At 36.0% G+C, this 19615-nt stretch overlaps 1 protein-coding gene across 3 annotated transcripts; it reads right to left on the bottom strand.

Annotated features, from left to right (window-relative positions):
- Positions 1–9357: 9357 nt before the first annotated feature.
- On the bottom strand, positions 9358–18142 carry LOC137737873 (putative inactive cadmium/zinc-transporting ATPase HMA3). 3 transcript variants are annotated; one of them, XM_068477447.2, is made up of 10 exons: positions 17841–18142; positions 17336–17569; positions 15931–16194; positions 13475–13572; positions 12601–12856; positions 12374–12511; positions 11944–12271; positions 11532–11734; positions 11210–11409; positions 9358–11007 (listed from the first exon to the last, which is right to left on the bottom strand). In XM_068477447.2, exons 2-10 carry the CDS (start codon positions 17544–17546, stop codon positions 9559–9561), a joined length of 3147 nt encoding a protein of 1048 aa, XP_068333548.2. In that variant the 5' UTR covers positions 17547–17569; positions 17841–18142; the 3' UTR covers positions 9358–9558. The 3 variants fall into 3 exon arrangements, with proteins under 3 accessions (XP_068333548.2, XP_088539253.1, XP_088539254.1); XM_088683127.1 differs by having other exon boundaries at positions 17741–17888; XM_088683128.1 differs by lacking the exon at positions 13475–13572.
- Positions 18143–19615: the final 1473 nt, after the last annotated feature.

The following is a 19615-nucleotide window of genomic DNA, read 5'->3' as shown; positions in this document are numbered from 1 at the left end:
ATGACAGGTTTGGACGCTAGGCTAGAGAGTGCACTGCAGCTAATCAAGTGGAGGTGACAGGGAACTTGTTTTATGCAAATAGCACCATCATTGAACCAAAGATGAATGGAGAATGGTAAGTTGACAATGGTTATAGCAACCATATGACAGGTGATTCAAAATTGTTGATTGATATAAATACAAATGTGGTTGGCAAAGTTCAAATGCCTACAGGAGAACTTGTGAATGTGGCAGGTATTGGTACTCTTGTGATAGACACAATCAAAGGTAGAAAATATGTCAAGGAAGTAATGTACTTGCCTGGGTTGAAGGAAAATCTGCTAAATGTGGGACAAATGGATGAACTTGGTTACTACTTGTTATTTGGAGGAAAAATGTGTAGTATTTTTTTATGGCCCATCATTGGTACTTAAAGTTGAAATGAAAAAGAACAGGTGTTATCCTCTAACACTGGTACCAAATGATCAGATTGTATTGAAGGCAAGCATTTCTAAGCTTACTTGGGTATGGCACAAGAGACTAGGCCATTTGTATCTTAGAGGTCTTCAACAACTCAAGGACAAAGATATGGTAAATGGACTCCCACAATTGGAAAAAGTTGATGAAGTTTGTGAGGGATGCCAACTTGGAAAAAAACATAAAGAATGGTTTCCAAAAGAATAGGCATGGAGAGCAAGAAATCCTCTAGAACTGATACATGTAGATCTTTGTGGTCCTATGCAAAATGATTCTCTTGCTGGTAACAAATATTTTATGCTCCTGGTTGATGACAGTACAAGAATGGTGTGGGTGTATTTCCTCAAATACAAGTCAGAAACACTAAACTGTTTTAAGAAATTCAAGTCAATGGTGGAATTATAGAGTGATTTTAAAGTGAAATGCCTAAGAAGCGATAGAGGTGGTGAATTCACATCCTGTGAGTTTAATAGACTTTGTGAGACGGAAAGAATTCAAAGGCAACTCTCTATGACCTATACTCCACAGCAAAATGGAGTGGTGGAGAGAAAGAACAGGATAGTGGTTGAAATGGCAAAAGCCATGCTGCATGACAAGGGTCTTCCATATTACTTATGGACTGAGGCTGTACATACAACAATATATATACTAGACAAATGTCCTACAAGAGCTCTTGGGAATGTAACTCCATTTAAAGCTTACAGTGGTAGAAAGCCGGGAATTGCTCATCTTAAAGTTTTTGGTTCCTTGTGTTATGCACACATACCAGGTGAACTAAGACAAAAGCTTGATGTAAAAAGTACCAAGGGTATATTTGTAGGGTATGCTACCTGTGAAAAGTGGTATAGGGTGTATGATCCCATTCCTAAGAAGCTTATACTCTCGAGGGATGTTGTATTTGATGAAAATGTAGCCTGGAATTGGAAGAAGGCCCTTGAGAATTATACAACTGTGACTAATTATGAAGGGTTATCTGAGCTGCCTAAAGTTACATCACCATAGATAATTCTTGGAAGTTATGACTATGCTTAGTCACCAAGATTGTCATTTTCTCATGAATCACCAAGTGATATAAGTAGCAGCATGAAACAATCTCAAGCTGATCACACTCCACTAAAGTGGAGGAACTTAGATGATGTTCTAGCTTAATGCAATCTCTGCATTATGGTTCTTGAAAAGTTTGATGAGGCAACCAAAGACGAATCATGGATGAAGGCTATGAAAGATGAACTATTAATGATTGAAAAGAATGCAACATGGGAGCTAGTGGGCAGACCAACCGATAAACCTATAATTGAGGTTAAGTGGGTGTTCAAGACCAATCTTAATCTTGATGCAACAATACAGAAGAATAAAGCAAGACTGGTAGCCAAGGGGTATGCTCAGAAACCAGGTGTTGATTATAATGAGACCTTTGCACATGTGGCTAGACTCGATACAATTTGAACACTAGTTGCATTGGTAGCAAAAAAGAGTTGGAGACTGTACCAACTAGATGTCAAATCTACTTTTCTGAATGGAGTACTCGAAGAAGATGTTTATGTAGAACAACCAGATGGTTTTGTGGTCAAGGGGAATGAAGACAAAGTGTACAAGCTTCATAAAGCTTTGTATGGCTTAAAACAGGCACCAAGGGCATGGTATAGTGAAATTGACTCTTATTTTGCTCAATATGGATTTGAGAAGAGTCAAAGTGAGGCCACTCTATATACCAAAACCAGAGGAGAAGCATAAATTTTGATTGTGTCTCTATATGTAGATGATATTGTGTACACGGGGAATAGTCAACCAATGTTGGAGGAATTCAAGAGAGACATGATGATAAAGTATGAAATGACAGATTTGGGGTTCTTGCATCATTTTCTGGGAATGGGAGTCATCCAAATACACATAAGCATCTTTATTCATCAAATAAAGTATGCTACATCTTTGTTAAGTAAATTTGGCTTAAGTGACTGTAAACCTGTCTCTATACCTTTGGTTACAACTGAAAAGTTGAGTAAAGATGATGGTAGTGGTCCAGCAAATGAAAAACAATACAGGAAGATAGTGGGAAGTCTATTGTATCTCACAGCCACAAGGCCTGATGTGATGTATGCATCTAGTCTACTTGCTAGATTCATGCACTGCCCCACTAATAAACACTATGGAATTGCAAAAAGAGTTCTCAGGTACATCAAAGGAACTCTTGATTATGGTTTGGAGTATGTGAAAGGAAGAATGCAATCCTAAGTGGCTACTGTGATAGTGACTGGGGTGGTTCAATTGATGACAGTAAAAGCACCACAGGGTATGCTTTCTCCTTTGGAAGTGGAATTTTTTCTTGGGCTTCAATCAAACAGAACTATGTAGCATTCTCCACTGCTGAAGCAAATTATATTAGTGCATTAGAGGCAACTGCACAAGCAATTTGGCTCAGGTTTGTGTTGGAAGATTTTGGTGAATTTCAAGCTGAGGCTACTCCACTTCAATGTGACAATATTGTTGCAATTGCCATCACAAAGAACCCTGTGTTTCACCAGAAAACTAGGCATATCGATTGAAGATATCACTTCATCAAGGATGCTCTACAAGAAGGAATCATTGATTTGGTTTACTGTGCTACAAATGAGCAATTGGCAGATATATTCACAAAGTCATTAGCCAAGGATCGATTCTGCTATCTCAGGGATAAACTTGGAGTGAAATCAGCCCAAAACTTAAAGGGGAGTGTAGAATTGTAAGTAATGAGCTGATTGGTAAATAAGAAGCCTTGAATGTTAATTGTGTATGCGCTTAGTCTTGTAGAATGACAAGTGTGAGGCTCCAATATGTAAGGCTAAAATAGCCATGTGTAGTGATCCTAGAAATTAGCTAGATGTGTGGCTGAGATCAAATATGATGTGTGTTGATCCATCTAAGGCTAATAGTCATGAAATGCACGTGTGTGTGCTCAATTTTCCATTAAGAGAAATATATTCCTCTCTGCAACTTTTGCAAGAGAGAAGAAGAACATTCATTCCTTTTGCATCCTTCAATCCTCTCTCTCTCTCTCCATATCACATAACTTAGATAAATCAAGAACACTAACACAATTTAACCTATAAACGTAGAATGTGAGAGTATGCATCCAAACCCAAAACCATTTGACAGTGAGTGATGAGACCCATTGTTTTTTGAACATCAGCAATTCAATGCGTTTACCATTTATTCAAATACCCTCACACCCAAAACTTTGATGATTCTCTAGAGAGCGCATATAATTTTGGAACAAAATGCGCGAGTTCAAGATTTTGTGCTGTAAAACCCACTGTGCCTACCATATATATAGGAGGCTTGAGTTATTCCTTATGGAATTTCTTTCTCTGCTCGCCGGTGTGGAGAGGAGGCTTGGGTGATGAACCTCAGTCTTCCTTCCCGCTTACATTTGCATAGTGTGTCCTCGCACATACATCTAGTTAGGTCAGGCCAATCATAAACTGATGTGCAGGGAATTTTAATTACTGCATACCTTGCTTCAGCTCCATATTGTATTCCTACCACCAAATTTTCCATTGATTAATAATATATATATATATTCAGAAGGAAATTCTTACACATGCAGAAATTGGGATAGAAAAAAATAAATCCATGCATATTGTTTGTACTTGGTATAATTATTACAGAAAATTAAGCACTTTACCAGAAGCAACAACCAAGAGCACAACCATGAAAGCTAATTTAAGCGCGCTTTTTCCCTATCTACTCAAATTTGTTGATGCCTAGCGGGAAGGAATTAAGTAATCTTTCGTGGTGTTGAAATTTTGGTGTGATTTAAGAAAACATTAAATTCAATTCCATATCTATTTACATTCATTGGGAGGTTACATGTGATTAAACATTTGATTTATTTGCATACTTATTTGGGGGAGTTTCATTGTGATTTATTTGTGTTTAAATGTTTGAGCGTCGGATGATTAATGAAGTTAATTACGGGAGCACCACTGGTTGTCGTATGTTGGCTAAGAATGCGAATCAACCACGTAAAGTTGGGACGAATCTTCTCTTAGGACACTGAATTTGATGCCAGAAGTCCCTTAAGTTTTACTATTTACTTTAATTAGGCTCGTTCTAATTGTTCCCATTTTATTTTATTTTATTTCAAAAGTTTTCAAAATAAGAAGAAAATCTTCTCCGTCTGACAGGGGTCGAATCTCCGTCGTCTCTTTCTTCTTGGTGGATCATCCTTATAGTATTTGCTTGTCATGGTTCCTTGTCTTCCCGCATGATGAATTTTTAATCACCTGCAAAAGTAAAGATAAAAACACTTAAAGTACTTGTAAGGTAGTCGTTGTGTAAATGCTTATGCAAAATCGTTCTCTACATGGATTATTATTTAAAACAACGTATGTGAAAACTAAATCTTAATTAATTATTTGAAGCAAAGTTTGAAAAAGGTTGATTTTATGACTTAGAATAATAAAAACGAATTTAATAAAAATAGTTTAAAAGATTCGACATAATTCTTTTAATTACTTATGAATTACCCATGCGTATTTTGAAGGTTAGATTTTTCCAAAGTACGTTCTACTTGAACCTTCAATTTAGAATGTATATCAAACATGCAACTCGTCCGGACGTTCGGATCAATTGTGAACATGAAAGACTTATTAAGCTTTATGAAATCCCTTTGAAAAATCATGCAACTCTTAAGATGTGGTGTTCATACTAAGTGAAATTATAATTAAAAAGCAAAATATTATTCATTGTAAGGATAGAAAACAGCTTGTTAAAATAAAGTTGAATCGTCAAAACCTTTCTAAGCCGAGTTCTCCAAAGTAGTTTGTAGAGAACCCTAATTGCTAATTAACCTTATTTATGCTACTACAAAATAAAATCCTTCCTAGAAAAGGTCTTAGAATAAAACTAGGAAATAGAATATATGAAGAGAAACTAGGAAACATGGAGAAATCTGCCCGCAAACTGATCAGCCTCATTATGGGCCTAAAATAGATCTAAAACAAGCCTAAGGAAGCCTTTTTTTTTTTTTTTTTTTTCTTTTCTTTTTTGGAACAAACGATATTATTTACACTAAGGGGTGGAGGAGTGTGCTAAGCCTCATAATGGGCTAGCAATTATGTGGGTTGACTTTGCATTTGGTGAGAATCGAACTTAAGACTTTTCACTTACAAGTAAAGAGGAATATCACTAGACAGTAGTACACCAATGGAAGTCCCTATTTAGGGACTCCCACCACCACTTTTGAGTACTCATTTAAGGACTTAGAGAGAATCCTTGTGTCCCTAAAAGAATATTGCCTCAATCGGTAGAGTCCTTATAGTAGAGTCCCTAAATTTGAAGCTTTTATGATTTTATGTGATAATTTGATTAGGTGCACATTTTTTGTTTATGTTAACCCTTTTTTTTAATTAATTAAAAGCATTAAAATTACAAGCATTAAAATCATTAAGATTTTCAATCAAGATTGTGAGTCCCGTTTTCTACTCAAGATGCACAAGTTTTTTGTTTCTGTTAACCATTTTGAAATCAATTAAAAGCATTAAAAGCTTCAATTAAGATTGTGGGTCATGTTTTCAACTCAAGGTTGTCCCTATACAGTCCCTATATGTGAGGACATGTACTATGTATCCGGTGAGTCCCTATACTTTAAGGACTCACTTTCCGATCCATTGGAGATTCATTTTGTCCCTATATTTGTTTTATACCCATTTTATATGGTGGCTATCCCTATTTAGGGACTCCACTGGAGAAGGAAGCTTATTTTAAAGATTAAGATTTCCTAACCATATCTCCAGAAAATGTCATCTTGGACACCAAAAAATCCAAAGAAGCTCAAAACGTTACTTTGACAGTTTCGCGCGTTGGTCTTTTATTGTATCGCCATAAATAAATCGCTTGGTAGAAAAATATGAAACTTTGATACGAACAAGTTGAGAGACTCAAGAAGGTCCTCCAATTGAAATCACTTCAAAATTTATCCATTTAATCACTTTTTTCTCAAGAGAAAGTCACATGTCCTACATTGAAAATATGAAGCAAAGTATCAAAATTTCCTCAAAATAATTACTAGAGCATACTAAGAATAGGGTTAAAAATATAGAATAATATCAACTCGTCGCCACGTTTTCATTTTGAATCCCACAAGTGAAGTGATTAGCGTCCTTAATTATGATTAGTTCTTTTTTTTTTTTTTTTTTTTTTTTTTTTTTAAGCCGTATGAATTGTTAGGCTCCTCAACTTGAAGACGCAAACTGGAACAAATTTGGATCAAATCTGGGAGATAACACTGATCTGGTCTGTTTTCGTTGCGATTGGTACACGAGACATCAATGGGAGGATCTTCTTGAGCTAAGTTGTGTATTGTTTTTGTTTGTTTGTTTGTTTTTTTGAAGATTATTTTCATGCAGTATGGAGTTGAAAATGAGCTAAAAGGGAAGGCGTTTAACCTTTTTTACTTATTCACTTGCACATTATGGATTGCGGGACAACATTGCTCCGGATTGGCTGGTTGTGTTGTTGGAAGGTGATATCCAGGATGGTTTAACGTTGCTATTTTTTTGTGGTTGGGGATGGCTAATTAAACCCTGTCGTGAGCCGAAAATCTTGATGCGCAAGCCTATATGGAGAACACACATTGTCGAGCTGATTCGAGCGTGGCATTCCTCGGTATTTAGCATCCCAAAATTGTGGTATTGAGGTGAGTGTGATCCTTGAAACAATTCTTCAATGTAACAAAAATAAAGCCATGTAGTGTTTATCCTATTCAAATAATAATATATGTTATTAGTATATTTTAAAAGTGAGATATATCAATTGTGTCATCTACCTATATTATATTTACCTTGAAGTCTACGAACTTTTTTTTTTATATTGCATTCGTTACGATATTTGATATCATTTAATGGCATTGTTAATAAGCATCAAACTCCTTTTTAATTTATCTTGTGTACAGAGTTTAGAAATTGAAATAGTTTCTTGCAGGACAAGCAAGCCAAATCATAAGTTTGTATAACTATAATTTACTATTTCAAGTTAATAGGTTTCATTTTGCATCTGCAGATATCTCATTTACTAAAAAGAATATCACTAAATCATGTCCACTAACAATTGACATTTCCTCATTTGATTTGGAGAACAATCTCTCAGGCCCCGGCAAATCATCTTTGGCCCACTTGACATTCTCTGCATGGAAGGGGATTCTAAGCTTGTCATCCAGATGATGCAAGATGTTTGGATACCCCTTTGGCATCTTAAACCTATCATAGAGGACATCAAACGATTGGCTTCTAAATTTTAGCATATCAGTTGAAAGCTATTTATAAGGAGGCTAATTTCGTGACGAACGCATTAGCTCATGTGGGCCTCACTGTTGCCAACCCACATTTTTGGGATTTTTGTCTTCCAACTTCGGCTATAGAGGTTTTTAATTTTGATTGTATGGGAAATAGTTGTATTAGAGGTTTTAAGTTTTAATAAATTTCTTCTTCATAAAAAAAAAACAAAAAAAAAGACAAAAAGAAAGGCTCACCACCCTAACTTGTGAGCAATACCACCGTATTAATGGGTTGACACCTGTCACATGGGATAACCATGACTAACAATTGAAATTCTCAACAAGATTTTTATCGAGGCTCATGTAAGTGTTGGAAATTTTGAGTAGATATTTTATTGTCCCACATTGGTTACCACCAAAATATTCTTTTACTTTATAGGGCCTTGTCTCCCTTAGAAAGTGATTAGAGTGATGGACTATGGAGAATAAAATTGGGCTTAGCCTTGAGTTTGGATTTTGGAGTGTACTAATTAATATATATTTAATATGTATATATTTTTATTTAATTTTGGATTTAATTAATTAATTTTTATATCAGCAGACTCATCTTTTCAGATGAAGCCTGAAGTGATGAAAGAACGCCAAAAAGCAAAGCACCCCTATGAGAAGATGTCTCCCAACAGACGCATCCCATTTAGAGCACATAAAAAACAAATTCTCCTTCTACAATCCCAAACCTTCTTACTGAGAGAACCACACAAATATTTGCCAGAAGTCTATTTTTCCAGTGCTGGAATCTCGATTTAGATCGTTTAATCCTGAAGAAGCAGACGTCCATCGAACTACAAGGACAAAGTAGGGAAGAAATTCTGTTTCAAGGACATTCCGGTACACAAGCCTCGATCTTTAGTTTGTCTATTAATATTATTTTGTTTTGTTCATACTCTGTCAAATTATTTGTTCGCATTTATTATTTATTAGCATATATAAATATATCATTGATTGTTGTATTTATCCAACAATGAGCACACCATTCTCACTTTGTACGTTTTCTTTCATCTTAACGAATATCGTACTTTCCTCAAGGAATAAAAAAGACAGAGAAAACTTAATTTAGAAACTAAAATTGAATTCCTTCCATATTTCTACTCATCAAAACTTTCCATTATTTCCCCTTAGCAATCCATTTAGATTCACATGTGTGTGTATATATAGGAATGCAATCAATATCACAATTTTAATTTACAATAAAAAGAAGGGTTTAAAATCAAGACACAATAAGTTAAAGAGGAAGTCTTTAACTATCATGGCAATCCACCACTTACATTTAGATTCATATATAAGTGGCTCACTTTGCAACGAGAAGAACCCAATAAATAAAATTATATGAGCACGCTGCTTCCACTGCACTAAAAAATTGAAGTTAAAAATTATATTTGAATTTAAATTTAACTTAATCTCTCTTTAATGAACAAAAGAGTTATAGTCATATGACTTTAGAGTCAAGAGCAAAGTCATATTTAACATTTAATACCAAGTGTTAAAAGTGGGAGCCTCAGATATTCTACACTAAAGGAACTTGTTATATTTTATTTTATTTTATTACAAAACAATATCCTACATTAGTTTACACTAAGAGGAGGGCATGATTAGAACTCGAAAAGCAGTGCATTGAGCAGGAAGTCCTTGTATTCAAGGTGTATCTGGATGTATCCACAGCTGCACTTGTGCTTCATAGTATAAAACAGTGGTTGAGGCACACTATCTTAATCAAAACGTGCAGCTACTGAAAGTATATTTATAAAGCACGTATATATATAATATATATACTTATTTTCGGTCAGTTACATCTATTCAATTGTGATTTCTGATAAACAACCCTGAAAGCTAGAACCAATATGCACATGACCACCACAGCATTCCTTCATGTAGCTTTTGCAACACCCACCGACTTCTCTTTTCTCCAACACACAAGCATGAATTGCTACTAATTCCGAGCAACATGCTTCCTTTTCCGCTGTCCGGGAGCGAATGCAAGAATTCGTTGCGGCTGATTCTGTGTGGTCGCAACGCGCTACAATATCAATCGTCGAATGAGGGGGTGATTGTTTATCTTGATTATGGTGGTGCTGATGATCACATCTTGTGGCAAACGTTTCTCCTAACGATTCATTGTGAATATGATCTTTGCCACAATGAGTTGAGTGGCAATGACCAGTACTTGTCAACTTTCTGCTTTCCTCCAAGGAAAAAGTAGAATGGTTGCAGTGTTTTGGCTCATGGATTGCATCACCTTCCATTATACTATTCTCCTTTCCACTGTGGCTTGAGTGCGAATGAACACCACTTGTCAATTTTTTACTTTCGTGCAAAGCAAAAGCGGAATAATTGCAGTGTTTTTCCTCATGGACTCCATCATCTTCTTTTCTGTTGTGCTCTTTACCGCAGTGGGTCGAGTGGCAATGACCTTTACTTGTCAACTTCTTAATTTCCACCAAAGAAGAAGCAGAATGATTGCAGTGTTTTGCCTCGTAAAGTTTATCACCTTCTGCGCATGAGCTCAAATTATGATGACTCAAACAACCATGATTGTGTTTATTCTGTGACTCGAGATCATGATTGACTTTGGTGCAGCTTGTTTCATCACAGTGTTGTGCCTCATGTAAGTCACTGCACTTAAGTTTACAGGGAAAGCTTGAATTTAAGGGACTAGGCTGGCACTCTGATCCACATTTCTGCGAGGAACATTTTTGAGGTTTACAGGCTGCTTTTAAGGGTTTGCTGTCCGAGCAACAATGTTGGTTTTTGTGAGAATGGCTATGTCCATGGCTTCCATGTTTATGGCCATGTGGTGCAGAGGTTTTCCCTCCATGCTTGTGGGTTCCTTGTAAGAGTAGCATGCTGTTGAATATCACAAGCATGCATGTCCCGACATCAGCAAGAACTGCAGCCCAAACGAGTGGATGCCCTGCAAATCCCAGTGCAAGGATACTGACCTTAGCAGTGATTGACAAAACCACATTCTCAATCACTTTTCTATTAGCTCTTCTCGCAAGTTGGACTGCTTTCGGTAGTTTCCTAACGTCATTTGACAGTAAAATTATATTCCCAGTTTCTTGAGCAAGGGCTGATCCTGAAATGCCCATTGAGATACCAATATCGGCTGTAGCTAAAGCAGGGGCATCGTTGATACCGTCTCCAATCATTGCTGTATTTCCTTCCATTTTAAATTCTTTAATGATTCTTGCCTTGTCTTCAGGTAGAAGTTCCGCATGGACTACCTCGAGAGCTTGCTTAAGCTGCAAGACAGATAAATTTTCTACTCTTATTTTTTCTTTTTTTCTTAATATGCAAACAAAATATATATGCAGTTCTACAGCCATGTATACCAGGGAAGATCATACATTGAATCAATAAAAGTGAGTGTAGTGTGGAGCGCATGGTGTGCGTGTGCAGATTTAGGCATAGTGATATGAGGCTAAAATATTAGGAATAACACACCTGCTCATTTGTATGTAATGCGGCAGCATTACTATCTCCTGTGAGCATAGCTGTTTTAATGCCTAACTTCTTTAGCTCCCTGACAGCCTCTGCAGCCCCAGATCGACAAGCATCAGATATTGTAAAGACTCCAGCAGGGGTTCCCCCAGAGTATATGTAACCAATCGTCTTCCCACCTTTAGAACCTTCAATTGTTGGAACTGAAATTTCAAAAAGCACTAATGATGAGAGATCCAAAAAGACCATAAACAAAAAGAAAATGAATCATATTCTTGGAATAATTCGAAATAGCTTCCAAGATAAAGGAGTTGATGGCATTTACCTATTTCACAAGCAGCTCTCAAAGCAATTTTTCTGTTTCCAATGTAGATATCTTGTCCATCAATTTTCCCATGAATACCTTCCCCGGGAAAATTTTGAAACTCCTCCACACTTTCAGGTTTTGGCTCAACCGAAAGCGATCTTCCATAGTCAACCAGCGCATCTGCCATTGGATGACTTGACTTCCTCTCAATGCTTGAAACCCTTCATGAAGATTAATAAAGTAATCAATAAACTGCAAACTTAGTTAAATAATAGGAAACACTTTCGAAGAATAATGCAGCATTAAGACAGCCTTAAATTCGTATTTAAACTGAAAGCCTCTTCTGAATGTCATGAAGTAAATTTTTTCTTTCCATCAGAATTTTGGTGTCATTCAACATGTTGCTGAATAGAGGAGTTGCAGTGTATACCAGTAAAGCAATGTGTTCAAGCTAATGTCATCACGAAGAGATTGAAAATCCATCACCACAAATTCACCCCTTGTTATTGTACCAGTTTTGTCAAAAGCCATGATCTTGACTTTAGCAAGAATCTCAATGTAGTCACCTCCTTTGATCAGAAGTCCAGATGTTGCCGCTTTTGTGAGCGTGCAGAAAGTCACAATGGGTGTAGAGAGGATGAGACCGCATGGACATGCGCTCACCAAAACAACCAAAGCTAAGTGAAACCACTTGCTCCAATTGTGAACATGTAATGCAGCTGGAATCACCGCGATAGAAACAGATATGACTAGGACCGCTGCAAAACAGCACCACAAAACATATAAATCCAACCGATTGTGTTCTCCTTAGCAGTAAAGAATAGGGAAACATATGAAATGTATGGGGAAAGTAGACTAACCTGGGGTATAGAACATTGCACATTTGTCAATGAATCTTTGAGTTCTGGTTTTGCTGTTTTGAGCCTCTTCGACAAGTTTTGCCATTTTGGCGACCGCACAATCTTCAGCCAATGATGTGGTCTTCACACTAATATAACCTTCACATATAGAAACCAAAATTTGTCAGAAAAGAAAATCTAATTCTTTATTCAAGATCAAAGAATGACGAGAGCGGGATTTATGTTACCATTAAGATTGATAGTGCCAGCCCAAACAGTGGAGTCCTTTTCTTTGGCAACTGGATAGGATTCTCCAGTTAGTGTTTTCTCATCCACTTCAGCTTTTCCTTCAACAACTATTCCATCAATCGGTATAATTTCGCCGGTCTTAACAGCAAGAATTGTGTTCAACTTAACCTCATCAACACCCACAACTTCTCCACTTTCTGCTAAGATTGCTTTTTGGGGCGCCATGCTCATCAACGACGACATCACTGCTTTCGCCTGAGTACATAAAAGCATGTCATTTTACATGTCTGGCTGTCTATGATATACGTTAGCAAGTCATCCATTAATCCTTTACGCAACATTTTACTGTGTTAGTATCAGTGTTTTAAAAAATGAGCCTTGAGGTGTGCTTAGGCAGCTTTGGAGGCGGGACGGTGATGAAAAAGCCTATGCTCAGTGGGAATAGGCTTCAACTCGCCTAGACGTGATCGAGGCACGCCTAGGAGGTTGCGGTGTTCGACTGGGCGTTTTTAAAAGAACGAAAGAAAAAATGCCAAAGTTCAAGTTCTAGTAGACTTTATGAGAATACCCTCTTAAGTTCAACTACATTATATGACATACCTTCCAACTAGACTACATATTAATAATTTTATGTCCCGTGAGGATATCGCCTCAACTTCAAGGCTTTTGCCTAGGCGGGGCTTCACCTTCGCCTTTTAAAGCATTGGTTAATATTTGGTTTATCACATAATTTTGTACAAAACTGTCTTCAGCAAAATTTGTTGTTCCAAAATCCATTGCTATGTTTTTCTGCCACTTATTGTTACTGTTTAATTCAATGAGATTAGTTCTTAATTTTTTTATAAAAAAGAAGGATGAGTGTTTCATGCTAACCCTGTAACCCGCAGAACACTGGAGCCACTCTGCAATGGTGAACAGAAAGACAATCGAGGCAGCTTCTGTATAGTCCTTCAAAGCAATTGTCCCAATTACTGTCAAAAGTTACACAATCTATCAGTTTATCAATACCAGTAACCAGTATACTATATATAAAATATAGCACCGGGTCCCAGTGATGGAGCCAGAAATTTCTTCTAGTGGGGGCAACCGAAAACAACTAAGAAAACCTTATTATAGTATGGTTATATGCAATATGATATTAAGGATGGTTTCAAATGATGATGTATCACAATTCCAATGTTACAAAAATTTCAATATAGTAGTGGAAAGTGGCAAAGTGATGAGAAAATATATAAGTACATGATAGGCGAGAGAGGGCTTTTTCGGTTTGAATGACAGAACAAGAGCACTATTGCTCATATAATATTTGATATGGAGTATAAGTAGAATGAATGTATGTTGGATATTAGATATATATATTTTCTTCAAAGATAACCCGTGCATATTATATAATTGTAGTTTGTAACTAAACAAACGAATTATTTGAGTGGGGACATCTGTCCCCAGTGAGCTTTCATTGGCTCTGTCCATGGCACCGGCACAATGGATTTTCATAAATATACGAACATGCACAAATAAGTAACTTCTGTACCATGTGTGCATTATTGCAATAAAGTTCTGGATATAAGTCCCATCTTTTACAGCATTTTTCCAACTGCAACTGAACTCATATTTTAGTAGATTCAATTTTGTAGTTTTTGGTTCTCGCAATTAAATTGAAGAACCATTTATTTTATAAAATTTACATAACAGAAATAAACGTGATAAGAGAAATGTTGCATTAATGGAATCCACTGAGATTATAAACTATAGACATACGGACTAAATTAGACGTACGGTTCACAAAATGATGAGCCAATAATAGCATCCTCATTCATAAAAAAGGGAAAGCCGGCCAATAATGAGCTAGGGCCAGTGGAATTAGACGTTAAGGTGGACTAAAAATTTAGAAAACCTAATCTAGACAGAAAAGTTTTTTAAGTCTAAGAAGAGATGTGAAAGTACAAAAATGCAGAACATGCTATAGGAGGATTCAAGTAATGCTCAGAAGTCGGAACCCCTCCAGCATTACTCGAAAAAGCCTTGAATTGGTAGAGTTATGTTCTCTGAAAAAAAATGTAAAAAAAAAAAAAAAACCTTTAAGGGTCCATTTGGTATTTGCATGGATCCAATTTTTTAACTCAAAAATAAATTTTGAATCCCAAATTTACATTTGTCGTTTCGTATTTACTGTGGATCCAATTCTCAACACCACAAGTTAAAAATATTTAAAAAGGTGTTCCGACTTTTATTTTCTTACTTTTTTCTTGTTTTTTATAAGTTTGAGAAGTTGTAAACCAAATAAGTTTTTGGATTTAAAAAATTAAAAAAAAAAAAAACAAAACATGAATTTTTAGAGAAGAAAAAAAATATTAAAATTTTAAGTTCAATTCTCAAATAAGATACCAATGAACTCTAAGTTTTTCAAGTGTCAAAACAATCCAGCCATTCCATTTTTCCTAAAAATGTATCACTTAAACTCACAATAAACTAATAATAATATGGTTAAAATTCGCTAAATAACCATCCAAACTTTTAATCTAACCCACCCATACATATCCACTCAAACTTGCAAGAAGCCAAAGACTAACCATTTGGGTCATATTTGTGTATCGTCAAAAATCATAAAGTATGCCTAACGGTGGCTTTCGGACTGCTACACAGAAACCAACATATCCATTCAAACTTTCCAAGGAAACGTGATGTGTTGCAATTTTTCTTAGAGAAAAATCGAAAAGGATCAATCGTTATGGTTATTCGGTGTGAAGGTCGGCAAAGTCTTTTTCTTAAACATCCTTGCAACAGAGAAAATCAAAACAAAAGGATCAATAGTTTTATGGTTATTCGGTGTGAAGCTCGGCAAAGTCCTTTTTTTAAACATCCAAGGAGCTTGGTACCCAGAATCAAATATATATGTACAATATAACGATACGAACAACAATCACAATTTAGTGATCAATACTAATCCAACTTGCAATGAGAACAAGATGGCCTAGATTTATTTAATACGACATTTTACTTATCTTAAAACTATAGCTAATTTTTGTAATCATTTTTATAAAGTAGCTGACAAAGAAATGAGTATTATAAGTGGTACCAAAATTTGGAGTGTAAAAAAATATGGTTTGACGAGTAACTCTACTTGATTGTATATGCTCTTTTCACACTTTACATATTGTTCTCATGATAGATGATTGACTAACAATCATATGTACTTCAATTTTTATATGATATTTTCATATAATTAACGTAACATCATGCATCAGTAGTGTAAAACCAAATTAGATTGGTAGAAAACCAGTCAATTAAATGAAAAAAGAAGTTGAATATTAAGACCAGTGTTGGCTCACCAGCAATGATAACAAGAATGTTGATGTCATGAAACCTGAAGTTCCGAACAGACGCAAAACCTTTCGAAGCAATGGGGAAAATGCCAACGGCAACCGCTCCAAGGGCCAACCATCCTAATGGCCGATATACATACTTGAGAAATGATAGAACCAGTAACACGCCACTACCAATTGCATATGGACTTGGCCACGTTTTCTTGTAACTGTCCCCTGCCCCATACACTCTCACATTTGCTTCTAGCCTTCCTTGGTTTAGTGCCTTAACTGTCCATGAAATAACAGATCGTAGGATTTTGAATCTAGACGACACATTTAGGTAAATCAACTAATAGTACTAGATCATACAGTACTAAGAAATTCATGCTTACTCAAGATACTTTTTTTTTTTTTTTTTTTTCTGGTAAACAAAGAAACATATTATGTACTCTTTTTAATTTATCAAGATCAAAAGGGCATTTTCCTCAAGGAAAAACAAATTTGTTTCTGTTGCCCTATCAGTTTTCCGATACACATTCATGTGAGTTTGCTGTCGTATTGATTTCTTTCAATTTTCAACGTTTCTAAATGCTATCTGATGGGGCAAAACAAAAGAATTTTACCCTTACAAGTAATGACGGAGATAGAAAAACTAGTGCACTTTTATTAAGGTAAAAGAGTAGGTGAGAGGCCGGCACATTGCACATTGCACTGAGCATATTTTATTTTATTTTCAAATAAAAAGTTTGAATCTTTTTTATTTTATGAAAATGAAAAACCGTGGCTTGCCACTACTTGTTCAATTTTTTAAGGAAAAAAAATAGTCTCAAGACTCACACCAAAGGGGTGAAATATTATCTAGTATTATATAGTGACCACAAGAAAACTAAGGTGAGACATACAACCAATTAGCCACAACTGAAAGCTATTATTAAGTATATTATACAGAGTAAATTGTGAAACCAAAGTAACGTTCAAAAGAGTTCCAAAAAAAAAAAAAAATCCAAACAGTGAAAAAAGTTACGTATAACGAGTTCGTAAGATTTTTTGTTACAAACCCATCATAAAAAATTGCAGAAAGCACCTAGAAAATGGGAAATTATATTGGTGGGATATCGTAGTGGGTGATGAAAAGGAAAGCAAAATTGTACGTGAAAGTTGGGTAAAGCAAAACATATAAAGCATGCTCGTCTCTATCTTTTTGATTCATGATTGTACGCGATATGCCGATTAATAATTCTCCCACAACAGAAAAAGTACACGTCCACCTACTGGTATCGTTCTTTGTTTTTTTCTTTTTTCCCAAAACTATTTGCTTTCTGTTGTGCAAGTATTACCAAAAAAAACCAATTTTTAGCACAAATATTAGAGAATTAAGGGAAAAATACTAATATTAACTGGTGTAAAATTATTTAAGAGAATATATTACCGATTTGAAGTTGGGAAATGAGAAGGGTATCATGGACAACAATGACAGTTCTGGAAGGCACAATCACTGAAACCTCTTTTACACCTTCAAGAGGCTTGAGGATATTCTCTATCAGAGGAACTTCTGATGAGCAGCACAACCCCAACACATCAAAGTAGCTCTTCTGAAACTTTATGGCTGCTGGCTTTTCTTTGCCCTGGGCAGAAGCCATCCTGCTTAATTATCTCTCAACTTCTGCAAATACACAGGACACAGGAAAAATTACTAATTTTCTGTTGGTATACAAACTTTGTGTCTGATTTGTGAAGAATAGAGTTATGAAAATTATTTGGTCAGAAGTTCGTGTGTGTGTGTGTGTGTGATGCAGGTGTACCGAGGGTCTTGAGGAGACAAAGAATAGGAAACCTGGGAATTATTCAACCAGGGGCAACTCAGCTCTGTTGACAATACTAATCGTGAATTCATTCAACATGATCGATCAAGCCAAACGCTTAAAGAAAATCACCTTGTAGGTAACGGGGAGCTCTGGGGATTCTTCAAGCTTAATTCAGACAGAGAGAGAATAATAGGGTCTGAAGGCTTTAAGTAGATGAAGTTGTGGGAACTACATATATAAGAAGGGAAGGATTATAACTTATAGAGGAGGACATGTACATAAAGAATATCTTAAATTAATGAAGTAATCTCCTAACAAAATAACTTTCTTTGGTTGTTATAATTGGTTCACGTTTCTCTTGTTGATGAGACACAAATAGTGGAGAATCAGACGGAGGGAAAAAGAATGGAATCCACATGTGAATCCACATCAATGCTTGCTTTATAGCATATGTGCTTAAACTGATGAGATGTTAATTTTTTTGTTTCTTTTTTTACTTTTTATTCTACGTTAGTTTATATTTTCACCAATCTTGTTACATTTTTCCAACCCGCCTTCCTCTGCTATCCTTCCTTTCCAACTTTTACTTTTTCGTTTAAGCCTTTGAGGTGGAGGAGAAGGATTTCCACACTTTTTTTGCCATTACACTTTCGTACTTGTATTCGTCTCTTAATTATTTACCGTAGTGCCAAGGGGGTTGATGTGTGAACACTTGATGGGCATTCTAACTGATTTAGCAAGTACACCCTCAACGGCAAGTAATGTAGTAAGCCAAACTAAAAGACATGGATGTGTTATGAATAGAATTATCAATTAGAAATTTTATTTTGTACACTTAAAATAAAATTCTAATGGGATACGAAGATCCAATCCTCAAAGGTTTGAATTACTTGTAAGACCCAAAAAAAAAAAAAAAAAAAAAAAACTCCTCAGGATTGGTATAAATAAAGTTACAAAGCCAACAAGTGGAGGTCACAACTCTCATACACATCAGCCATTCTCTCTTAGCCATCCCCTCTTTTTCACAATCAGCACGACGTGTCTTTACGAAAAAGAGAAGGTCTTGGAAAAAAACCCTACAAATCCTTTTCACCATCTTCATCAACATCCAAGTAATCTTAAACCATAATCTATTTGGTTTCAATTTAATTTATCCCATGAATACTATGATTATTGTTCTGTGTAATAGGCATGTCATATCAACGTTGATGAATATGGGTGGGTATATCAAAAAAGAAGAAAAAATTAAGGGATTTCAAAACGTTAAATCACAGAAGTCACGGCTTGAAGCCGCACCAGCGTCTGAGTTGCCAAGCTGCTCCAGTCGTTTAAATGGTTACACGCTATGTCGTTTGACATGCCTTCTTCTTCTTCCAAAACTTGGTCGTCGCCGCTCTGCCTCGTTGAGTCGTGAGGGATGTGATCCTATGCCACCTCCTATGACTTTTGCTGCTAATGATGATGATGGCTCCCATCTCCAACGTCTTTTGTCATCGAGGTTGTGATGGGGAATTACCCGGAAGGCAGTATATGGAGCAAAAAATAATCAGGAAAATTATGGAGGTGATAAGTGGACTTTTAGGTGACAAGGACAAAATTACTCTCAAAACACACCGGGATTCCCACGCGCATGCAACGGACAATAATGGCTCAATCAAGGAAGAGTCAAAAGTGACCAAAATGATATTTATTCAAATTCCTCTCATCACTCCTTATCAAATCCTTATTCAAAAGGTAACTCCCAAATTTCCTATTTAATTTAGGATTAATTGCCATATTAATTGCAAGATATTATTTGACATAATATCTTGCAATTATTCCCCCAATTACACCATACATGGCCGGCCACTATTCTCTAAATAGGGCCGACTACTCCCCTATAAATAGCCTATTATTCCACTAAA

The sequence above is a fragment of the Pyrus communis genome, chromosome 13 (assembly GCF_041283825.1).
Source record: "Pyrus communis isolate YQ-2024b chromosome 13, ASM4128382v1, whole genome shotgun sequence".
Classification (NCBI taxonomy): Eukaryota; Viridiplantae; Streptophyta; class Magnoliopsida; order Rosales; family Rosaceae; genus Pyrus; species Pyrus communis.
Note: the sequence above shows the minus strand (reverse complement) of the source record. Positions and strands in the feature narration are given on the sequence as shown.